Raw genomic sequence first — 24,772 nt, 5'->3', positions numbered from 1 at the left:
AATACTCCAGGGAAACAGATATGGAGAAAAAGAAGCTAGGCTGCAATCACTGCAGTAGCTGTTAGCTTCAAGAGCAACTTGACTACTCCTGGACTCTTCTGGTTCCCCATGCAGAAAAGTTTTGCCTAATAGCTGCCTTCCACACCTATCATCACAAAGGAAGAGAAGGGAAAACACCACTTTGAACATCAGAACAGTTATGTTGCATAAGAATTACTGACTGGCATGTTTATTTATTATGAAATGTTCAAGATATTGTAAAACAATCCCTAGTTGCTAAAATAATCACAACTGGCCTTGCAAAGTGCTGCATCTTTTGGCATTCTGGGTTAATTTTCCTTGTGGGATGTCTTGTCCCGTGGTGCAGGGTAGGGCTTCTCTAAGGCTGACAAGAGCAGGAATGCTTGGGAGGCTTTGCTCGGGGCTGTGGCTATGCCACCGTTCTTGCAGTTGGAGTTATAAGCAGAGAAATAGTTCCTCCTGTAGAGCTCTGCTTGGCTCTTGCAGCAACCAAGCTTGCTCATCAGCAGAAAGAAATCCCTCCGAAATGCTTTGGTGAAAATGGCGTAGAGAAAGGGGTTTGCGCAGGAGTTGACAGGGTAAAATAAAACCAGGAGGATCTTGGAGTTGGTCACTGTGATGAGAGGAACTTTGAAGGCAGCGGATATGGCAAAAAAAGAGATGGGGGCCATGCAGGTGAAATCCGTGAAGATCAGTATTGCCATTCTCTTGGCGACCTTGGTGTCCTTATTGGCAGCTACCAGCTCCGGGTTCTGCACAGCAATGTAAATCTTGATGTAGCAAGCACAAATGACAATGAAGGCGACAACATTCAGCACCAAGATCAGCAGGATGTAGGCTTGGGACAGGCCAGTTTCAATATCCATGGGCAAACAGATGCTGACTTTCATGTAGCTGCTGACGCCGAACAGAGGCAGCATGGCGATGCCGATGGAGAACAACCAGCCCCCGAGCATGATGGGCACGGCGTGCCGCAGCCGCAGCTTGCGGTCCAGCTGCATGGCGTAGGTGATGGTGTGCCAGCGCTCCAGCGTGATCACCGTCAGAGTGTACACCGACAGCTCGCTGGCAAACACTGTGAAGAAGCCAGCGGTGCTGCAGCCACTGCCCGTCTGCCAGTCGATGGCGTGGTTGTAGTATTGACCGCTGGTCTGGGCATCCACAGAAGCGATGAGCAGGAGGTACAGCCCCATGCAGAAGTCGGCGAAGGAGAGGTTGCACATGAGGAAGCGGGGGACGGTGAGCTTGTAGTGGCTGGTCAGGAGAACGAGAAGCACGGTGAAATTGCCAGCGATGGCGAGGATGTTTATAAACCAGATCAGCACTCTCAGGAAGCTGTATCCCAGGATGTCTTCGCAGGGATTAAAGGCGTCTGGTTCCGGAGTGCACGTGAGGACTTTAGGCTGACAAAAGTCATACTCAAAGTCAAAGCCAGCCATTTCGCTGTCATCGAAAATGGTTGAGTAGCTGTAGGGAGAACTTTCATCATCTGTTGCAAAGGGGTGTGTGTTCCTCTCCGCTGACCACAGCAACGTATTGTTGGAGTCATCTCTGTAACCATGAAAAAACCACCCCCCCAAACAGAAGTGAATTATTTGTGACATGCTATGCGCATTCTTTTGCAAAAGACAACAGATAACAGTTGTTTTAAAACAATGACTTCTTCCGTGTGTTTCAACAGGGTGTTTACAAATAACGAAGCCTTGTAAGGATGCTTTGTGTTTGGGAAGCAGCCTTGGAGAGCAGCAAGGGTCACAGTCCCATCCACAGAAATGCTCTCTTATACAACTTGCTTATTTGTAAGTACTTCACTTTTACTGCTTGGTGAAGGAGCCATCGTTCTCATGCTGCTGGTTGGCTGCAGTCCATGCTACAGTAGCACTTGGGCTGATGGATTACAGCTTTGATGCACAGAAGTTTTGCAGGCAGCTGTAGAAGCCATACCAAAATAACCTATGGATTTTAACTGTGCACCTTTTCTCCCCTTAGGAAAGGCACTTAGCAAATGAATTCCTGAGACTATGTATGGCTTGGGAGGTGCTGAGGAATTTGCTGTTTGCAGTATTGTAGGGCAAGGAGTGCATGGTTAGCTAAATCACACAGATAGCTAGGAATTTATTTCATTTAGGCTGCACCCAGTGCCTAATAAATAATGTTGTAGGTTTTTAATATAGACTTCTAAAATCTCTAGGCCATCAAGAGTGTGTTGATAAGCCTACCAAAGAAGAAACATTTTAAAAACCAAACAGTGGCACTTCCCTGCCATAACAGGTGCCTATTTCCCAACTTCCCAATCATCCTGCCTGTGATTGTTTGGTGGGCAAACACTCAGTCTGCAGTGTGAGACCTGGAAAATATATCTATTGAGGACAACCCTTGAGAAAACTGGTAGCTTTAGGATAATTTAAATACATGCTTAAGCTTCCATATCTACTGAAGCATGTCCATTAAATGATATTTCTGGAGCAGGGTCTTAACTGGCAAATTAAACTGAGCTGCTTTTCAGCTATTCCTGTGGGGCAAATAACATCCCAAACTTGTTATCCTAACTCTTCTCTCTGTATATGGAAAACTGCCTAATGTCTTGCGTTTACTCGCCTGGCTCAAACTGGAAGAGCAGGGAATACTTTTGGTTCTATTTATTTATAAAAATGTGATTTTCTGAGAGGCCATGTGAATGTGCTCCTATGTGCAAGCTGGATTTTCTTTTTTCTTTTTTATTATTTTTATTTACATTTTTTTACTAATAAGAACTCAGGACTTTCAGATGATTTCTGCTGTGGTTCTGCAGCCATTGAGCCCATAACCTTACTTTTACTTGCTTATGTCTGCTCAGAGAATTGCTGGGATTGGGATTTGCCAAAGCAAAAAGCTTCAGGAGCCAATAGGCTGTGCAGACCATTTAATGCACAGCAGGAGCGTAACAGATGCTAATCCAAAACAAGCTGACAGATAAAACCAAATGACAAGGGTAGGAGGCCTCACCAACTAGCAAACAAGATAATGTCCAAGGAAGTAATTATCCCAATGAATCAATCACATTTCAGCTGTATTTAGCCATTGGAATTTTGTGACTATAACCTTGTTTTTTCTAGACTTTAAAATGCTTTGATGCCACGTCTGGGCCGCTAAGAACTCCCAAGGTCTCCCATTTAGCTGCAGAGGGATGAAGAATAGCAAATCTTTAAACTCCTCCCTTAAAAGCTGGGTTAGAGCCTGTCATCCGGCTCGGCCAACACAACAGTTTTGATATTAGTCTTTCTCATTTTCACACTGAACACTGTCAAGCAAAACTGTGATGATATGAAAAGACATGTTTAGACAGTAAACCACTGGCACGGGGACCCCATTCTATCATGGAAAACTATTGATATGCAGAGTTCTAATTATCCTTTCTATAGGAAAAAGAATTGTTAACACTTGCAGCTCTTCTTTGAATCATACCAACAACTGCATTTATTTCAGGGAATGGAAAGTCTCCATGTAGGCCACTAACTTCTGTAAATATTTAATCATTGTTTTGAAATCCTTTCAGAATACAGAAGACAAAGTGGAATGATAAAGCTTGTGAAATCATGAGGGTTTTTTTATTCCCCTATCCATTTGAACATCCATATCTTGGTTTAATGATAGTAAAATTACCACTGTGCAACTTGTAGGGGTGACTGAATTGGCAGGCAAAGACCTGTTTAGTGAAAAAGCATGTGAACAGCAGAAAGGGGAAGAGGTCTGTATTTGCTACTTCCATCATCTCTATGCAGAGAGGTACTTACAGCATTTCGTCAGTCGGTTTTCTCATGGTACTTTCACACTCCTTGGAGAAATTGTCAAAAATGGAAAGCAACAAATTCTGTCTGCAAGAGAGATGAGAAGAAAGTTAAGTTTCAGGCTGGATTTTGGCCAAAGCCTTGTCTTCTCTGCAAGTAATCTTCACAGACATGTAAGGTAAGCCAGCGATGGGCTCAAGACAGCACAAAGGATCCTGCCGACATCTGGAAGTGGGAAGGAGAAGACTTCAAATACTGTGAAAATAGGGAGGGTAAGGGTGTGTAAGGTATGTAAGGATGGTATTTCAGTTTGGTTATTGTGTAGGATGTATTTTATAGTGAAATAACTTGAAATTTAATTAAATGGTGTGTTTTGAAATATCATATTGAAGTGGGTCGGATTCTCCACCAGGACGAATGGAAGCAGTTAGGGTGGCTTTTTGAGAGGAGCCTGTTAACAGTTCCTGGGAAACTGGCCTGATACAGAATCACAGAATGGGCCAGGTTGGAAGGGACCATGGTGGGGCATCTGGCCAACCTCCCTGTGTCATCCTAGAGCACATTCCAGACAGTTCTGAAAAATCCCCAGTGAGGGAGACTCCATGCCCTCTCTGTGCAACCTGTTCCATTGCTTGGTTACCTGCACAGAAGGAACTTCTTCCTCATATTCAGGTGGAACTTCCTGTGCATCAGTTCCTGCCTGATGCCTCTTGTCCTATTGCCCAGCATCACTGAGCAGAGCCTGCTCCAGCCTCTGACACACTCCCTTCAGATACTGACAGACATTGATGAGGTTCCCTCTCAGTCACCTCTCTTCTGGGCTGAACAGCCCCAGCTCCCTCAGCCTTTCCTCATAAGGGAGATGCTCCAGTCACCTTGATCATCTTTGTAACCCTCCACTGGACCTGCTCCAGCAGCTCCACATCTCTCTTGTCCTGAGGAGCACAGAACTGGACACAGCACTCCAGATGTGCCTCACTAGGGCTGAGCAGAGGGGCAGGATCCCCTCCCTCGACCTGCTGGCAATGCAGTTCCTAATGTATCCGAGGACACCATTCGCCTTCTTGGTCATAAGGACACACTGCTGGCTCAGGGACCAGGTCTCCATGTCCTCTGCAGAGCTGTTTTCCAGCAGCTCAGCCCTAAGCGCATCCTGGTGCATGGGGTGAATCTTCCCCAGGGGGCCCTATTTTAAAACTGTCTGGGATCCAATGGTAGACTTTGCATGCTTGAAGTAAAGCAATTTGAATAGTAGAAGTTGAAAGATGATACATTTGGCAAAATCTCTGGTTTTGAGGCTTTGAAAGTAGCAGCAAGGTACTCTACCAGTGTGAATGGAAATGGTGTTGTCTCACCTCATTGCTGATACCCCTGGTAGGGGAGCAGTCATTTCCTGATTTGCATGGGATTTTCTCCCCAGAAATTTACTAAGAAATCTGTCATTTAATATAGTGACTTACTAAGGCATGCATGTTTTTATGGACCATGCTCATGCTGCAAAGTCAAGCAGCCAAAAAATAATACAGTATCGGAAATATTGTTATCTTTATTGGAATAAATACTGTTTTTTCTCTGCCAGAGTTGCTCCTGTTTTTAATACACTCAGACATGTGATCCGTGACTGAATCAGTTCATTAGCAATGGAAATGCTTGACAGTAGAATCTTTGTTCTGTTCTTGCAGAATGGAGAACTCCTTAATAAAATGAGGTAGGCAGAGAAAGCATAGATTAACCCCTAATTTTACCCTAGAAACTGGAATCTATGCCTGCCTTTCCAGGACATCCCTGAAGCAAAGGCGTGGGAGTGATAATGCTCAGGCCTCTCACAACTGCCTGCTCAGCATGTCATTGCTCGCCTTCATTTGAGACGGGTGAGAAACAAGGCACCTTCATGGCTCAAACTAAACTCAACAGTTGCTTTGGCTGCCTAAAGCCAACTGGGGGTTGGTTTCTTTGAAACATAAATGCTGAAAAATGAGCTCCAGTTGTCTTGGATTAACTGCCCCAAGTTTGTGGATGCAAAGCTCTCCCTGTGCCACGGTTTCCAGTTGTGGGGAGAACAATACTGTCTATTACTTGAAATGGTTGGAGCTAAACCATGTAACCTCTCTCTGTAGGCTTGTTGCAGGCCCTAATTTTGGTGGATAATTGAAAGCTTGCCCTTTCTACTATGGCATCATATCACCTGTATTAATTAAGCTAAAGGCTACAGGGTTTTTTTTTTTTTAATTAGGGAATCGTGCTATTGATAAAGGTCTGTCTTCTGTGTGCCAGTAGGCTTTTCATTGAGATACCAAGAAAAATATAAGCTTTAAGTAAACTTAGAATAATGTTTCTGCTGGTAGATCCAGGGCACAGGATGGGATCCATTTCTGCTCTAAAATAAATGGACATAATTTTCCTGGCCTTAGCAGAGATTTGCTGTTTCCTGCAAGGCCTTGCAATGGACCACAGTTTCCCTGTAACTGGAATAAAGCAGAATAAAGCAGAATTTTGGAGCTTCTGAAGCACCACAGTAAAATAATGTGCTATTTGGACTTACTTTTCTGTCCGTAGATTTTGAAAAGCACAGCAGTGGCTGGGATATGTTAGGACAGCTTCCAGAAGACTGCTGAATTTATCCAGTGGTGGCAGCCTCTTTAACGAGTAAGATGATGTTGCATTTAAGACCTGAATGGCCTCAAGCCCGTAGCTAGGCAGGGACTCCAGCGCTGTTGAAGAAATATCCCTGCGAAACAAAGAGAGAATTCTCTTTTCTTTTCATCCCTATACAAACAACACCAAAGCATGACGGTAGGTAACAGCAACTGGTTTGTTCACAAAGGTTCAGATCTACAAAGCCTCTTCAGCACCTGATGCCCAGCTCAGAGACATGCTCAGTGAAACTACAGAGCAGGAGGGTTAAGAGCATCCCCGTGGCTCAGCAGCTCCGGCCAGGCAATGAGCTCCCTTGGTTCTGGGGAAACTGAAACCCACCACTCCAGGGGCTGGTCCTGACCTTTCCATTTGAAATCCATGCATGGAGTGAGGGACACCTCAGAGCCAGAGACAGGGAGAGAAGAAGGTGGGCAATAGTGACTCTCCAGCCAGCTAACAGGCAGGACACCCTCCTTGCTCTCTGCTTGTCTCTGAAGGGCTGTTCTAGCTGCTTTAATTAAGTGGCTATAAATTAAAACCCCAAAAGAATCTGCCATTCTTGCCGAACTTAAGCAGTTTGGCTTACAGTAACTGCAGAGGGATTTTTTGTGTGAAGAAAGTCCATCAGTGACTAAGGATTTTCAGAGTCAGGACATGAAACAAAGGAAAAAAAAGGCCCACAATTCTGAAAGTGATATCAGTAGTACCATGTTCCATAAAGCATCAATAAAAGGCACAAAAAAGGCATGGGCAGCACAGAGTGCTAGTTACAGAACCACACTGTTTTATGGCATGGAGTTAGAGCCAGGGCAGCCCTCCAGTAAGTCCTTGATTAATAAATCATGAGGATGATAATAACAAGTTTTATTCAGCATGAGCTGACAGTATGCAATCAACTGGTTCACTTTTACAAACAAATTCTAAACCAATATATATTGCCAAATCATATCCATCCTATCAAAGGACAAGTTAGTTTACAATGCCAGAATATAAGACACAGGAAGAGGATCAGGAGGATCAAACACAAATAAAGCAAAAAACCAAAATGTCTAAGAGGTGTAGATCAATGCCAACAGTAGAAGTGATATGTGTTTGCCAGGGTGCAAACTCCTTTCACTCTGTAATTTCATGGCATCTTGTTGACATATTTCCACTTTGTACACAGAGGATAAGAGATCAAATCTCCTTCCAGGCTCGAGGCCTGTGTTTGCTGTGGTGACACAGCTCTGGTGGCACAATGCAGTTCCCACAGGACACTCATGGAATTGTGGATACTTACAGGACATCTGGCCCTGTGGCCCCTCTCAGGGCATCGTTGTGTATCCGCCTGAGGTTCTTGTTGTCCTTCAGGATTCTGTGTAACCAAAAACGAACTCTTTTTACATGTGTATCTTTAAAAATCACTTTTCTGGTTTCTGTTCTGTTTCTGTGTCAGTTCTTTCTCCCACCACAGCAGTGATTGTTGCATGCCTTCCTGGGGGGTGCTTGTATTTCCCATTTGACCTTTACTTCCTCTGCTGCCATCAGATCATGATCTTCCACACTTAAATCTGATAAATTCCAAATTCTTCTAAGTTAAACCAGGAACAACAAGGCTAGTTCTTTCACTACCATAGCAAAGATACATTTTGCCCAATCCAAGAGACTAGTCCCCCAGTGTGTGTGAGAGATTAAAAAACTATTGATGTTTCCAGACCTAAACCATAGATTCCTTAGTCTGGGCTACTGTTCAAATTTTTACACTACTTTATGAAATTTTCTTAAGAATTATGAGCTTTTCTCACAAAAGCTGGGCTATTTTAAGGGATGTTGTTTCAGGAAAAGCAGTGAGAACTGCAGGATTAACGACTGAGTCACGATGAAACTGAAAGATGCAGTTTTCTCATGGGTATTGGGAAACAGAAGACACAGCCAGTTAAACTGAAGGAAGAGCCTCTGACTGTGTTTAAATTGTTATTTACTGTTTAAATTACTGAGGAGGGATAGCATACTCACAATTGATTCAGCTTTGTCCCATTGAAGGCATGGCTGTGGATATCTTCAAACCCATTTTTATACAACTTGCTGGAAATTAAATAAACATAAGGGAAAAAGATTTGGAAAAGGTGAGATTACGTTATGTACAAGTTTCAAACCTCGGTGCTGCACTTATTTTAATGATTAGAGGCTCTGCTTATAAAGAATGAAGGTAACTATAGCTCTTAAATGAAGAAAGATGCAGTTCAAATTTTCTAAGCTGCTTCCTGTTTAGCTGCTGAAGAGAACTTCTGCTGAGGTTCAGATCCTCCCCCTGCTGAGGGGCTTGCCTGTGCCTACCTGGGACTGAGATCCAGGAACAAGACATTAGTCCAGGTAAGCTCCTGGCATGCAGACAACAACCTGGAGGCAGAAGGCCTGGATTTCGTGGTGTCAGGGGGTACAGATGGAAGACTTCGAGGCCTGGAGATGTGTCAGGTGGAAAGCAATTGTAAAGCCTGAAGAGAGCTGCTGGATTGCATCCTCTATGGACGAACAAATCTTCCAAGAAACAGCTTTGCAAAGAGGCAGGGGTGAGCTGTGCATCATCCAGCAGTCAGTGAGTTATCAGCTTCTCCAAAGTGCTGCTGCCAGGCTTGATTTGTGCTGTAGAAGCCTTGCTGTCCCCTGCACTGCACAGGTGCCACCCTCCTTCCTGATTCCCCACCCTGGGGGCAGACACCTAAAGCCTGGGCTCTGCTACACCTCAAGTCCAGCTCTTTTCCTTCATTAGGAGATGTAACCTCCCAACTGGTCTAGTGATATCCATTTGTGATATAAAGTTCCTGTATCCAATAGAAATTCAATATAGTCACTTATATATATATATATTTCTTTAATATTAAGCCCTATTAGAAAACCTGGAACTATTTATGAATTAAACAACACTTCTGTTGCTTTTCCACTTGCTTTTGGGATAGCACAAAATGGCCCTGTGAAACCTGCTGCCAAGTGCTCAAGTGTGGGGAGCACCCACACTTGATAGCATAACCTCCCTCAGCACAATGCTGAAGTTAGCCATAGCCTTAAAGACCATGACAATACATAGGATCAATTTTCCAATCCACAAGAAACGTTAGCTGCTGGAAAGGCTAAATTAGCTGTTTGCAGTGCAAAGTATGACTGCAGGGTGACTTTACACCTCCACAGATTACTTGTGTTTCACCAGACCATACTGTAGCAAGAGGAATTACTCTACCTAATTACAGCTAACTACATGGGGTGGAGTTAATACATAGCTCTACAATTAGGAAGCTGCTGATAAGATAATTCTTTTCTTTTTGTGGTGAGCTCCCCATCACAAAAGAATGGGAGAAAAATGACTGTTGGCTGTTTCCTGACTTAGACTCCCTCCCATTTAATACACTTTAGGGTTACAGTAAAGACTTCAAGTACCTTTCTCCATCTCTTTTATGTTCATTTTCTTGCACCATTAGCAGAATCATAATTTTGCTGAAGTTATTTTGAGAACTTTTTCGGAGGAAAGAGGCTCATAAGATGAAATGATGCACTAATCCAAGCAATTGCTCCTCTTTAGTGTTGTGTGGGAGTAGCGTTCAGTCACATTCATGCCCAGTTCCTCTCTCATTTCCAGAAGGTATTGGTCAATGCATAAAATCTGGGTTAAAATTACTGTCATGCTGGCACATCAGCCTGATGAAGAGTCCATCAGATGCTGCAGTTGTTGCTCATGTGCACAGCTCCTTTGCAGGTGCAAGTACCCATGGAGTTTTGGGCAGGGGTCCTGTTGGATGTGCACTGGAGCCTGGCCCCCAAAGGCTGGCTTCACTGGGCTGCCCTGGGGCTTGTGGCTACCATACCAAGTGGGTGCCTGCTGCTGCTCTCTATGGCTCAAGATCCTTCCTTGGGAAACCCAAATTTTAGCCACATCCTGCCAAGAGGCTAAGCTTGTGAATTCTCCTCTTCCAGCACTACTTTGTGGAAGTTTTTTCTGAAGACAAGTGAGCTGTGAAATCTATACAGAGTTCTTGCTGTGCTGGCAGAGGACATCTCACCTTGGCTTTCTGCTGCTTTCTGCAGTCCTCAGGTGGGGCATCTCATAGCATCAAACCCACCCACTTGACAGGAGGCTGAAGCAATGAACCCACTGTGGGCTAAAAGGAAATTCTTGGGTGTGGAGACTTTTAAGAAAGTAAGCTGAGGCAAAAGAAATCAGGGTAAGAAGCAGCATCTATAGTTTGTACCAATTTATTCTGCGTCTCCATCTCTTCCTCTTCAGAGGGACCCTGTGCAGCTGAAGCTCAGCTCCCTCAGACTGCTGGGTGCCTGAAAGCACTGTTTCAAAAAACCACATCCCTGAGGTAAGAACAGAGATCTTGGCCTCCAGTGCAGTTTTTGTAGTTTATATCTTAATGGTATTTTTAAAAATAACATTGCATGGAACATGAAGATTCAGATCCCTGGTCCTATTTTCTTTCATAACTGAAATTATATCTTGGATAAAACTCTGCTCTTCATCTTGAAGAACATCCCTATGTTTCTTAGGTATTTAAAATTCAACGCACAATACATATGTATATTTTATGGGGCTTAATGTCAAGATTTTCATGAAGTCAACCCACTTCCCTCAAGCAGAAGTGTTATCCTCGCAGAAGGAACTGGAGCTAGGATTATTTTACTCACAGTGTCAGTGATTCATTGTTCATCCCTTGGAAAGCATTTTGTGGTATAATTGTCATACGCAAATTATCACAGAGCTCCCTTTGGAAGGAAAGAAAAAAGGTATTTTTGTCAGTGACTCAGGAACAAGATGGAAAACACTTGCTGCTGGGTTAGGATGGGTCTCTACTTACAAAATAAAATGAGCTTCCAGTGAGAAGATCTGTGTCAGGTCTGGAAATTGTCTTATTCCAGTGTTACAAATGCTCCTAGAGGAAAGCATAGTTCCGATTTATGGAAGGAAATATTACCAGAGTGGATGCAACAGGAAGCTGACTTGGTAGGTCTAGGTCTAACAGTCACTTTAAAAAGTGACAAGTCCAATTTTTAAAGTAGGCTCCAAAGGTATTTGTAAGGCCTGTAAAAATCAAGTTTTTAGGATTCTCAAGCAGTGTCTTAGAGGAGCAGCATATGTTCTCACTACGTTAAGCATGAGGGAAAGATTTTAGTTACATCTTTTGTTTAGTACTCTGTTAGTCTGAAGGCTTTATTCTAGAAATAAGCACTTACCAGAACTACGTTGAAGACTTCTATTTTGTCCATCACTGCCCTGGCCTTGTACAATGAAAGACCTCACTATTGGCTAACTCCAGATTAAAGCTATTGTAAACAATGTGTGTACTTCTAGGATACTGTAATGCATGAAAAACCTTTTTCCTTACACTCCTTAATCTGATCTGTGTAGTCCTTTGGAGAAAAAAATAAATAAAGAGAAAAGGAATAGAACTATTTCTTACAAGTATTTTAGCCTTGGAAGATTTCTGAACGCTCCATCCTCAATGTGCAACAGATTTTTCGTATTCAGGATTAATCTGCAAGAAGGGGAAAACACTTCAGTATTATAATCAATATAGGTTTGGGAGGGCCCTGAATTTTGCCTGTGATTTTCTTTCTCAGAAAACAGCCTGCAGATATGTTGCTGGATGCATTTTGAGGCACTGTTGGTAATAAAAATGGCCTGCAAGTTTTAGGCAGCCAACAAAAGATAACACAGCCTGAATTCTCATGGTTCTCTGAGCTGGTCTGCTTTGACTATCCTGGTGACTGGTGGGAGTTAGCATTTTAGGCTTGGACGTGGGGACCAAGCCTGGACCTGAGAGAGTGTGTGCGCCTGATCCTTGCTCCACAATCAGATCCCTTCAAATCACCCCTTGTTTCCATTACATTACTGATCCTCTTCCTAGCCAGGAAAGGCAGTTCCTCAGATAGTTTAAGCTCTTAGGAGCACCATGGACTTCCTTAGAGCAGTGGTTGGTAGAAGTGGATCAGCAGAAACTGGGAGAGAAGGGTGTGAGAAGTCCTGTTTGCTAGCGGTCATGCAAAAACCAGGCAGATCTCAAAATCAAGGAGCACTTCCTGCAGCTGAACTATCTGGTAAAGCTTTGTTTGCCCTAAAGGCCAATAACTGTAGCTCAGCTCCTTCCCAGTGCATAACTTACAAAATACACAGGTTTTAGCATGTGAAGTGGCAAGGAAATTTGAAATTCAAGGATGCCATTGAACTCACTACCCTGATCATCCATTGAATGTAGAATTGAGCTCAGCTTGGGATATCAAGCCCTTGCAGTGTGAGTCCTGTACAGCACTCAAGATTCAAGGAGGTTTTCTTGCCAACTTCCTGTAGGTCTTTAATAGTCTTGCTTAGCTTTTGGGTTTTGGAAGACAGGCATAAGACAAGCTATTCATAAACTGTAGGTGAATGCATGGGGTCAAATCTTTAATTCATTCCCTAAACACACCACTGATTCTAGTGGAATTTGGACTCAATCAGAGGTGGATTAATCTGTATCTCTTGCTTATGTGAGTAACTGGCTTCAGTGATGTTCACATATTAAAAAAAAAGAGATGAATTTGTCCTCACTCAGTTGCACAATTTTCAGCCACTCACTGGTCATGCTGTGTGAAAAAGGCAGTAATGAGATACTGAATCAGATTTAGAGTTTCCAGTTTCACTAAATATTTCAGAACATTCTCCTAGTCATTGCTTTTAACTCTCTCTCTCAGATGCTTGTGCTATGCAGGTCAAGTTTAAAATCAGTGCATGTTCTGTTTGAGTAATATTTTAGTGCTCCACAGAAGAGCTATGCATACTAAGCAGCTGTATTTAAATAATGTAGGGCTTTGAAAACGGCATCTTCAAAAAGAAAGATTTTTCTCATCTGTTGTCATCACAAATTATTTCCCCAATTAGAAAACCTGACAGTGCCAGAGCTCCACTCCTGCCACTGAGCTCACTGAAAGCAGTGGGACTCTGTGCAGGGATGTCTCTGCATGAGCTAGATCTCTGAGGCCAGGCCTTACAGAGTGCTCACTATTTCATACAGTACTTTGGAGGGAAATGTTTCTCATCACAGATCTCAGTCAAAGCCAATCAAAGTAACAGAGACAGATTTGGTCCAGGAATACTTCTCTGCAGACTGTTTATTCCTTGATGATCCGAAACCACAACATGGATGCCTTTTTCTAACTGGTGCTCACATTTCAGACAAGGTGGGAAGGCTGTCAAAGGCACTCGCTTCTATTCTCTCCAGGGAGTCGCTCTGAGAGATTTCACTACAATGAAAACAGCAGACACAAAGCCACACATTACCACAGGAGACCCCAGCAATTCACTTTCCACTTTATTTCCTCCTTTTATGCACACTTGTTCAACCCCTCCTATAAGTGTTGTCCATGCCTCACCTCAGACATCCTGGCAGGCTGTGCCAGTGGGGTTTGAGACAGGACCAGCTATTTCTGGCCTGGCAAAAGGGAAAGCCAACCCTTAGGAATGAGTACTGCTTTAATAGCCAATCTCCATTTCCTCAGTAAATTGCAGGTAAGCTAGAGACTGAGGGCCAAAACTAATGTAAACAGAGTGAGTCCATGCCTTGTGAGCCTTTTCCTCCTTCCCATCGTTGGTTCTGCTTATTTGTGGTCCTGAATTTATTTGTAGGGTGAGGACATGGATAATGTTCAGGATGCTTCATATGATATTATCAAGTCAGAACTATGGTCACCTAATCCACAGATGAAGAAATACACAGATATGGATTTAGCACACTTTACAAACAATTTTGGGATTTAAATGCCATTTTCATTACGTGTATGCAAACTGAAAGGAAGTGTCTCTTTTCATCATGACACAGACCAACATGACTGTATTTGGTGGCACTCTCCACCGAACTGTGGATTGTGATGTGCAGATGCCCCTATTCCATATGTGTACTCAAGGTTAATCAATACTGACATAGAAAAACAAAATCCACTTATTAGATGCTTTTTAAATGCTTGTTAGATTAAGATCTAAGAGGCTATGCAAAACTGAGTCCTGAAAGTAAATAGTATACATTGATGCATATATAAGGGAAAAGGCTTCAAAATTTCTCAACAGAATTGACTAGAAGGGCACAGAAAGTAAACCTAAGATTATACACTCTCAAGAAAAAATATTTCCCAAACAACTGGAATGTGTCTACCCTGTCAGAGTCAGTATTGTGACAGTCCTGAGTTCAATTCAAGATTGAATTCAATTCAATTACAATTATGAGAAGACAACTCTATTGGTGATACAAAATCCCTTAAGACCAGAATGAATTCCGTATTTCATTAGTAGTGGCAAAGGGGGATGCACACTAGAAATCACACAGTTAATGTGTATGTGTGTCCTAAAGAATTATCAAGGATTTTTTATATCATCATAATTCAGTGAAAATGTTATTTTTGGTGTTGCACTGGTTACTTATAAATGAAGGATGGATGTAGAATTAGTGGCCTGCTGGGCACCTGATCCTCAGAGATTCACAGGCTGGGAGGGATCAGTGCCTGCTCACAGAACTTTTTTCGGATCTGGAACATGGTTCTTCCATGGGATCCTCCCTGTCAGCCAGTTTTTCCATTTACATATGTTGGAATGACTTATGACATAAGAATAATTTATCATCTTTCAGAGAGTGATGTGTTGCCAAATAGCTGACCCAGAGATTTATAATTAAAAAATATGCATTTTTCAAAGTAGCCCTAAATCTCAATAAAATTATGAAGTGTTCTACAAACTAAATTCAATAAAATACGATTCACACACAGTTAATTTGGAGAGACTCATTAAAAGCACATAAAAAGATCAATTAAATACATGTTATGGAAGAGAAAATGTCCATGAATAAACCATTCTTTATGGAGAATATGACGTGTACAGTTTGAGAGTAGCCTTACAGGTAGGAGAAATTTTGTAGATTTAAGTTGGTTTCCAGTGTGAAAAATGATTAAGTTCTCATTAAACATTCAGATGCAAGTGAATGCAAGAATACAGAATCACTGGATTCTGCTTTAATACTGTATTGCAGGTGGGTATGTGCAGCAGAGAAGTACAAAGAGTGCACCTTGAAAAGAAGGCAGCATCTTCAGTGCTGTTGCTTAGCTTCTGGGGGAGGTCATTCCCCTGCTCTTCACTGCACTGCTGTGTCATCAGCTTTGTCCTTTAGAGGTCACTCAATGCAGACAAAATAAAAAATAATAAATAAAGGAGACTCAAGCATGCCATTTCAGCTGGAATAACAGCAGAAACGAGGGCAAGAGGGATAAGAAGAGCCTTATGGTCTGAATCCTTGATGGAAAATAGGTCCAATGCTGAGGGTGAAGAAGCGGTGCAGACCTGGTGTGCAAAATTACAGCACTTGCAGACTGAAAGATCAAAGAAAGGCTCAGTCCTACTAAACCCCTGCCAAGCTTATCTCTCACTGCAAAATACTAAAGAAATGTCTTATTTGGATCTTCTGTAAATGTATAACCACAGAGTGCCATGGCTGTCATTGCAGAGGTAATGTCTGATGATAGAAATCTATCTCCTCTGCTAATCAAATGCTCCTCTCATCAGTTACTAAGCTGTATCCAGTTGTCTCTGACATGATTAATATTTCTTTATTTGATCTTTAAATGGATGTTAAAAATCACACACTTTCAAAGAGTCTTTTGTATACTGTTTACATGAAAGGAATGCTATGTTTATCCTTCCCCTGTGTATTTTTTTCATCAACAGAGTGTATTAGCCGCATGTTTTTACATTATTACAAAAGGATGATTTTTGTAAGAAATTAAAGAAAAGTCTATGGAAAATATTGACAACTTACATGATGAAGGCATCTTGAAGTCCTTCAAATGCATGTGATGGGATTACTTTTACAGGGAGATGAGTAAATGATCTGAAAAAAAAAAGAAGAGAGGGAAGAAAGGGTTGTAAGGCAGGGGGTTTCTTTGTTTATAATTGTACCATTATGGTCTGGAGAAAACCAATAAAGCATAATGCCACTTTATTTTTCCTGCAGTTCTCTGTATCTCAGGGGCCTGATCAATTTGTCATTGATCTTAGTTAAATGGAATTCAAAAGATATTGAGTCAGTTCCTCAAAGCATAAATTTGAGAGTAATCACCATCAAATCAATAATAATCATAACCTATTAAGTAAATTTATAGCCTCATGAAAGTAGGCTGCTACATTCACAGTTAAGGCAACTACAGGCTATTTAAAGTTAGATCCTCAGAAGTGGCTTTCATGTAAAGCTTTCTCTATTAAAACAGTATCTTTGTGTTAGCTGCACTATGTTCCCCTCGCAGCAATACCCCTGTAATGTTGCACTGTGGCATCATGAATATGGCTGTACACAAAGGGTAAAAGAACTTCAAATCAGACTGGTATAATGGAATTCTTTTTTTTTTTAATAAATTGCATCAGTGTAGTTAGTTGATTCAAAGCAAGTGTGGATTTTAATTTTTAATTTTTGAGTTTCTCTGATTGAGAAATTAACAACGATGTGGGAGACTGAGCCACATTTTACCATTCTCCATATCTGAACCACAGTACTTTTACCAGCCAAATTATCTATCCATGACCACACTCTCCCTGATAATGGCCATAGGAAAATATTTAACATATTTCAAAATGTTATCTCTGTGAAAACAGATAATTGCTTCATTTTGCTTTAGAATGACAAATATCTAGTCAGAGACGTTTGTTTCCCATCCTTAAACTCACCCCCTCAAGGCTTTTTTGACTGAAATGTTTCCTTGCTGTTCACATAACCTGCTTTGTTTTCATTGTTATCATGATCCTTTATATGAAGAAATATGATTATTATCAATATTTATGTTAAATGTTCATCAATTTTTTTGTATATATATATATATATATATATATATAATTATGTCATACCTACACATTATAAAGGCAGGCTGTCATACATACTGTGTCTAGGGATTACAAATCTGGATGTACCAAGGAGCCTGGAAGTTCCTAGCTATGTTCTATGTACTAAGAAGTCTGTATGATTTGGGGCAAATAATTTAGTTTGCTTGGACCTTGTCTCCCTGTCAGTAAACTGGGAATAACAATGCTTCCCTACCTAACAAGGGTGTTATAAGGATTTATATATGTTTGTCATGCCATTGTGATTGGGTCATACCTGTCTCTAGATTGATGCTGGTGTGTTTTGCTGTGTATAAGGTTTGGCTAAAACAGAAATGAAACTAGGTCATGCAGCTTGAAGAATGTATTTTTTCCCTGAAGGGTAGAGACAGGTAGAAGTAATCTGCTGTAGGTTTTAACACTCTGAGCCAAAAGGAAAAGAACTTCAGGAAGAAGCAAAAAGTAGAAGCTGAGAAATTCCTACTCTATAACCCTCTAACTGCACCATCAGCTCAGGCTGCTCTGAAAACAAAGCATATCTTTTGTGGAACTGCTTGCAAAAACAAAGAAATGGAAATGTGACTGAAGGTGCAAAACATAAAACCAAATCTTGGCTTTCAATTGCATCAGGCCATGAGCCATGTTGGTGGGTGAGCAGTGTGCTGGTTGTAATGGTGATGGCTTGGAGTGACAAGTGATGAATCTATGAGGTCCTTTTCAACCCAAATCATTCTATGATTCTATGAATATTCACTGAGCAACCCCAGCTCTCTCAGCCTGTCTCTTCAGGAGAGGTGCTTCCTCCCACTGAGCATTTTTGTGGCCTCCTCTGGACTTGCTCCTGTGGGTCCACATCCTTCTTATGCCGGAAGCCTTCGAGCTGGATGCAGTTCTCCAGGTGGGTTCTCACAAGAGCGGAGTAGGAGGGGAGAATCCCCTCCCTCGCCCTGATGCCCATGCTGCTTTGGATGCAGCCCAGAATACCATTGGCTTTCTGGGCTGCCAGCACACACTGATTGTTCATGTCCAAGCTCTCATTCACCAGCACCCCCAAGTCCCTCTCAGGGCTGCTCTCAGTTCATTCTCTGCCCAGCCTATCTTTGTGCTTAGGATTGCCCTGGCCCACATGCAGGACCTTGCACTTGGCCTTGCTGAACTCCATGAGGTTTGCACAGTCTCAAGGCCTCGAGCCTCTCCCACCTCCCAAGGTCCCTGCCCTCCAGCTGAACCCACCACACCTGCATCCCCAAACCCCAAACCTGCAGACAATGAGCTCTGTCCCACCAACCATGCTGCTGACAAAGATGTAAATCAGAGCTGCTCCCAGTAGGACCCCTGAGGAATGTCACTTGTCACTGCTCTCCACTCAGACATTGAGCCGTTGACTAACTCTGAGTGCAACCACCCAGCCAACTCCTTATCCACCAAGTGGCCCACCCATCAATCCCATCTCTCTCCAATTTTAACATAAGGACGTCATGCAGGCCAGTGTCAAATGCTTTGCACAAGTCCAGGTAGATGATGACAGTGCTTTTTTATCATCCACCACTGCTGTAACCCTGTCCTAGAAGGCCACTCAATTTGTCAGGCATAAGATTTGCCCTTAATGAAGCCACATTGGCTGTCACTAATCACCTCCTTAGTTTCCATGTGCCTTTCCATGTTTTCCTGGAGGATCTGCTCCAGGATCTTGCCAGGCATGAAGGTGAGACTGAGTGGCATGTATTTCTTTGGGTATTCCTTATTTCCCTCTGTAATAATAAAGGTTATGTTTCCCCTTTTCTTAATTCCATCAGGGCATTAGCTTTCCTAGCCTGATCCTGTATGCTTAATTTTTCTGTGGTCTTCCCAGGCCACCTGTATCTGCTTCCACCTTCTAGTCCTTCTTTTTGTGTTTGAGTTTGTCCAGGAATTCCTTGTTCATCCATGCAGGTCTCTTGGTGATTTGCCTGACTTCCTCTTTGTTAGGATGTATCATTCCTGAGCCTGGAGCTGGTCTCTGAATATCAGCCAGCCTTCTTGGGCCCCTTTTCCCTCCAGGGCTTTATCCCTTGGGACTCTGCCAAGGAGGTGCCTGAAAAGACCAAAGGCTGCTGAAGACAGGGGTAATGAGCTTGCTGCGCACCCTCCTCACTGTCCTGAGGTCCTCAAACTTCACCTTTTGTGGTCCTGGCAGCCAAAGCTGCCCTTGGACTTCACATTCCCCACCAGTCCCTCCTTGTTGGTGAGAACAAGGCCCACACTGCACCTCTCCTCCTTGGCTCCTCTATCACTTGGAGACAGAAGTTATCATCAAAGGATTCCAAGAACTTCTTGGATTGCTTATGTTCTGCTGCTGTTGAAGTCCGCCCTGAGGATCAGGAATTGTGAACATGAGGCTGTTTCTCTGTCTGTAGATGTCTCATCTGCTCAGTCTTCCTAGTGGGGTGGCTTGTTCAGATTGATTTCTTTCTTTCTTTCTTTCTTTCTTTCTTTCTTTCTTTCTTTCTTTCTTTCTCTCTCTCTCTCTCCTCTCCTCTCCTCTCCTCTCCTCTCCTCTCCTCTCCTCTCCTCTCCTCTCCTCTCCTCTCCTCTCCTCTCCTCTCCTCTCCTCTCCTCTCCTCTCCTCTCCTCTCCTCTCCTCTCCTCTCCTCTCCTCTCCTCTCCTCTCCTCTCCTCTCCTCTCCTCTCCTCTCCTCTCCTCTCCTCTCCTCTCCTCTCCTCTCCTCTCCTCTCCTCTCCTCTCCTCTCCTCTCCTCTCCTCTCCTCTCCTCTCCTCTCCTCTCCTCTCCTCTCCTCTCCTCTCCTCTCCTCTCCTCTCCTCTTCTCTTTTCAGCACTTAGATTGTGAAACTCATTCAGCTGAGGAAGCTTTTGACAAAACATGTTTTTCCAAAGCTACAAAGCTACAAAGCTTTTATACATCTAACTTGCCCACACTGCTGGCCTGAGTTCTGTAGCTCATGAAAGGAGGGATACACCCATCTTTAATACAAATTGCTTGCACTGTTTTGAAGACTACTGTTAAAAGATATATGTTTGCACTTTTAAGAAAACCTGTAAAGTTTCTTTCATATCTAATGCATCATAACTTGTATGCTTGTACTCGTTGCTGTCATTCAGTGCTGACAATGCTGCGGCTTCACAGAATTGCAGGACTTCTCATCCTTGGAAAAAGACAGAAAGAAGTGGAGAGCCAGCCAGACTTCCTGGCATTCAGCAGCCTTTTTCATTTCTAGATATCAAGGTTGATTTTCAAGATACATAATTCTAGGCAGTAAGATTTGAAATGGACAAGCTAAATGTATTTAAGGCTATTCAGGAGCATTGGCAAAGACAGGAACTGCCAACATGTAGACTCAAGCTCCAAGAAAAGCTTTTGAGAGATCTGGATGCCCCAGGAGCTCAGGATCACTTGCAGTCCTGCCGAGGAGGAGTCCAAGCCCAAGCTCACTGACACCACCGGAGGAAATCATTGTATTACAGAACTGACCTTGTATGAAAAGTGTTTAGTTGAAGTAATAAATAATAACATAAAAAGTGCAGCCCCAATAGCAATAGGTGTGAATGAGTTATTGTAGCTGGATTGGTTGTTATATTTTAATATGTCTATTTTATAGGATTACTTGCATTTTTAATGCCCAAAAGGCATAAGGTAGACTCTTGTTGGCAAGCATTTTAATCTGTAGCATCCTTAAACTTGGGAGGATTGGGAATATTGATTGAAACTACAGCTGAAAACCCACTATTTTCCTAGGATTTTCATCAGCTTCTGGGAGGCAGTGTAAAGGATCGGCACTGATTTTTGAAGCCCTGCATATTGGGCATTATGTACCTGAAATCAGGTACATATTGGGTATAATGTACCTGATATACTTCTGATATCTCACAGAAGCACCCAAACAGCATTTTTCACAAGGTGATGATGGGTGATATAATCTCCTATGGAAGACACTTTGTCCCTGAAACGGAATTCTTTTGACAATCCCAAGGAGTCAAATACGCCCCCAATGAATACAAGGTAAAACTGTCTACTTCTTCAGGCTTTTGCCATGAAGTTTTGTATTTGATATTTTGTAATCTGGTTCCTAATCACATGTCACTCACCCCACTTCAGAAGTTCTGCACACAGGGGCACACATTCAGGTACAGCAAAGTGAACCTCACCATGAAATGAAGTTTTTGAAGAGGCAAAAATGTCTTAAGTTATCCAATGCCCATTGCCGTATAGCTGGAGATGGGTGCAAACTAGACTTTGCTTAAAACCCCAGAAGTACATATACGATTTCAAAAGAAGAAAAATCATGTTTTGTTTCAAAACAGAATGGCGTATTAAAGATTATTTTTCTCTTGAGACTAAGAGGACATATAGCTGCTGTAGCCAAAGGGCATTCAAAGGTGTCAGAATAATGGAGGTTCTGTAGCATTTGTGTAATGTCCAAACAAAAAACAGGAATTTGAGAAAAATATGGTAAATTCAGGACTGTATAAACCCCCTAATTCTGCAACCTGTCAGAAGCCTAATAATTTTGAAAAAAGTTTTTAAGCAATAACGTGACATGGCAAGGATAACTTGGGTCAAGAAAAATGGCTGAAATTTCCCTATGGGATATATACTATGGATATAACAAAGTATCAAAAATACATTTGGAAGCACAGATCATTACAGCATCAGATTTTACTCAGATATAGCTGGAGTTAAATATTGGGGCTTATTTTCTTGACTGACCATACAATAAAGACAGACTTTTCTGAGGTCTGGTTTCTGTGTTACAGTGGCACTGATGGTAGGACATGGGCACCCCAGGAACTGTGCTGGAACAACCTAAACCAGCATTTCCCCCCCAAATTATTAATGCACTTGCAAGCATCATGCTGCAATTCCCCTGGTGCATGCGGGTACAGATGTGACTATGAGGGGACAAAATTAATATGTTCTTGCTTTCTCTCTCATACACAGAGCTGTGCAGGGGAAGAAGGGAGCTAGGAGGACTGGGAGAGTATGGAAAGAGAGGCAGGCAGCACTAACAAAGCTCCAAAAACTGCATGAATAAGAGAGAGGGGAAAGAGTAAGGGAGAGGGGAAGACAACAGCTAAATGGATAAGAAGAAACTGGTATGAAAACCAAAGGAAGAGATGAAAGAAAAGTAAAAGAGGTTGAATAACAACTAAACAAAAGAGTGAGAATACATGTACACCTGTAGGGTTAGTGACTACATCCGTATGTACAGCTTTGTAAATGTATGATGAATGCAAGATTTCTATTAAAAAAAACAAAGGAGTGGAAATTTTAATAGTATAGGTTCAGGTTCAATATAAATCAGGTTGGAAGCAGAAGGAGCTGGACATGTCTGTGAAAGACAGGGATTTTTTCTTCGCTGTAAGTGTAAATATTTTCTCTATAGGCGTATCAAGCTAAATCTTAGTTGAACTCTTTTCTGTCTATAAATTGGTTTCTACAGCCAGCCTAATAGCGGGACTTTGTGTACAATCATCAGGATTAAACATTCTATTGACGGTAGAAAGGAAATTTTTTCTCTTCTTTCTGCCCGTTACCCAGCCCTGTTGCTCTCAGTGAGGCAGAACTGGCAGCAGCCATAAACCCATTATCTGTCCTAACCTGATCACTGAGGTTGAGATGTGGTTTCTTCTTTGGGTGACAGATGGAAAAAGGAGGAATAAAAGATGAAATCATAACAGAGAAAGAATAAAATCATGAATGTTTAGGGCTCTTGATAACCTCTCTGGGCTGTGAAGTGCACCGGATTAATAAACATGCTTAGTCCACTGCCTGCTCTGCATGTGGCTGTGAATACTGAGGAATAAACACGATGGGAGAATCTCCTGTTCCCATGGGCTCTGCTTTCTCTGACACTAAGGTAACACAGGGAAATAGGGAGGGAACAAATCCAGGACACAGATTTTTTTCTAGTATCTCTGACTTTGGAGGAATGGTTCACATGGCTCTAGATTATTACAAATTAGGTTTTCTTGCTCCTATCCATTCTTGAGCTAGGGAGAAAGGGAAGAGGAGATCAGGGTTAGTATCATCCCTAGAGAATTTCAAGACCAAGTTAAATTTACAAACAAGTCAGATGAAAATGGAAAACACAGGCTTTGTTACCAAAAGGGTCATAATATGAAAACCCCAGCTCAGTTCATGCAGAGATAACCAAGACATCCTGGAAATGGCAAGCATCCTATCGGCTACTCCTCTAATCCCATATTTTGACGCCATAATTGTTTAGATCAGGGCTGTAACTGAGCCCATAAACAACACAACACTTGAATACCTACATATATCAATTATTTGGTCTGGTCTCCTAGATCATGAGCTTGGATTATGGTGTGTGAGTGGGGAAAGGGAATCCACATGCTGCCTTGTTATTTTAATTTAATCCAAATTCCCAGCAAAGCAGTAAGCATTAAGAAAGTTATGATGGTCCACCCTGCACAGATCTAAACAGCTGTCAAAACTCACAGCATCTTTTTTACTAAGAGAGGGGGAAAATAAATTGTCGATGAGCTGCACCTCAAGAAGATGCAATGAGCACAGTGAAGAGGATTTTGATGCTTCAGGATAGAGGGAAAATTAATCATCGCACAAACTTTGGGAGAAGAGGTTACAAGAAATCCAACAGAGTTGCAAAAGAAAAAAACAAACCCTAGAATTGACAGAAGGCTTAAGGTGACTTCTCAATATTTTATTCAGGTTTCTTTAAATCTAACCATACCACTACAAGACGTTGGTTTTGGAACTGGAAAGGCAGTTTATGCCTCCTGCCACAGCGAGAAAGCATGGAAAGCCCTGACACCTGCGCCCCGTTCCTTTGTCACTGAGGCTACTGGAGAGTGAGACAGTTTACCCCTTGAGAAAAAGTCCCGAAAGGATGCGCGTCTACTTCCCAAGGGGAAAACTCCGCGACCGGGTTTGTATGAACTTTAAAAGTTTGAAAACTTCAGCCCCAAGTTCCGCACCTCCGCGCGGCCAGGGATGCTCCAAGCCGGCACGGCGGGTGGAAAGGCACCGCGGTCCCCCGGTCCCTGTCCGAGCAGCCCGCGGTACTTACGCGCGGGCGGGCGCGGGCAGCGCGCCGTGGGGCGGCGGCGGGCAGCGCAGCGCTCCGTGTGTGCAGGCGCAGCGCAGCGGGCAGCGCCCGCCTGCGGCCCCCGACCCCGGCAGCAGCGGCAGCAGCAGCGGCAGCGGCAGCAGCAGCAGAAGCGAGGGCACCATGACCGCCCCGCTGGCCTCCCGCCGCCTCTCGCTCGCCTCTGCCCGCCCGCAGCCCGCAGCCCCGCACCCCCGCCTCCTCCGCCCGCCTCCCCCCGCCCCGGGGCGGGATCGCCGCCCACCGCCCGCCGCCGCGGGGGTGCCGCGCTCCGGCCCCCGGAGCTGCCCGAGGAGCGCCCTTCCTCGGCTGCTCTAGCTGGGAAAGTTGGCTGCGAAGCCTACAGGTTGTTGGCAGAAGGTTTCCATGGATTTTCAGAAGTTCTGGTCCTCACGGCCCTGCCTA

At 43.1% G+C, this 24,772-nt stretch overlaps 1 protein-coding gene across 4 annotated transcripts; it reads right to left on the bottom strand.

Moving 5' to 3' along the window:
* Nucleotides 1-204: 204 nt before the first annotated feature.
* On the bottom strand, nucleotides 205-24,492 carry LOC136287607 (lutropin-choriogonadotropic hormone receptor). 4 transcript variants are annotated; one of them, XM_066180375.1, is made up of 11 exons: nucleotides 24,329-24,492; nucleotides 16,229-16,300; nucleotides 13,599-13,673; nucleotides 11,858-11,932; nucleotides 11,255-11,329; nucleotides 11,085-11,162; nucleotides 8,421-8,489; nucleotides 7,705-7,779; nucleotides 6,331-6,516; nucleotides 3,795-3,875; nucleotides 205-1,578 (listed from the first exon to the last, which is right to left on the bottom strand). In XM_066180375.1, the coding sequence occupies exons 1-11, from the start codon at nucleotides 24,490-24,492 to the stop codon at nucleotides 330-332; spliced, it is 2,199 nt and encodes a 732-aa protein (XP_066036472.1). In that variant the 3' UTR covers nucleotides 205-329. The 4 variants fall into 4 exon arrangements, with proteins under 4 accessions (XP_066036472.1, XP_066036471.1, XP_066036474.1 ...); XM_066180374.1 differs by having other exon boundaries at nucleotides 205-1,572; XM_066180377.1 differs by having other exon boundaries at nucleotides 205-1,488.
* Nucleotides 24,493-24,772: the final 280 nt, after the last annotated feature.

The sequence above is a fragment of the Chamaea fasciata genome, unplaced genomic scaffold, assembly GCF_029207755.1.
Source record: "Chamaea fasciata isolate MVZ Bird 193981 ecotype frontalis unplaced genomic scaffold, bChaFas1.0.hap1 SCAF_3, whole genome shotgun sequence".
Classification (NCBI taxonomy): domain Eukaryota; kingdom Metazoa; phylum Chordata; class Aves; order Passeriformes; family Sylviidae; genus Chamaea; species Chamaea fasciata.
Note: the sequence above shows the minus strand (reverse complement) of the source record. Positions and strands in the feature narration are given on the sequence as shown.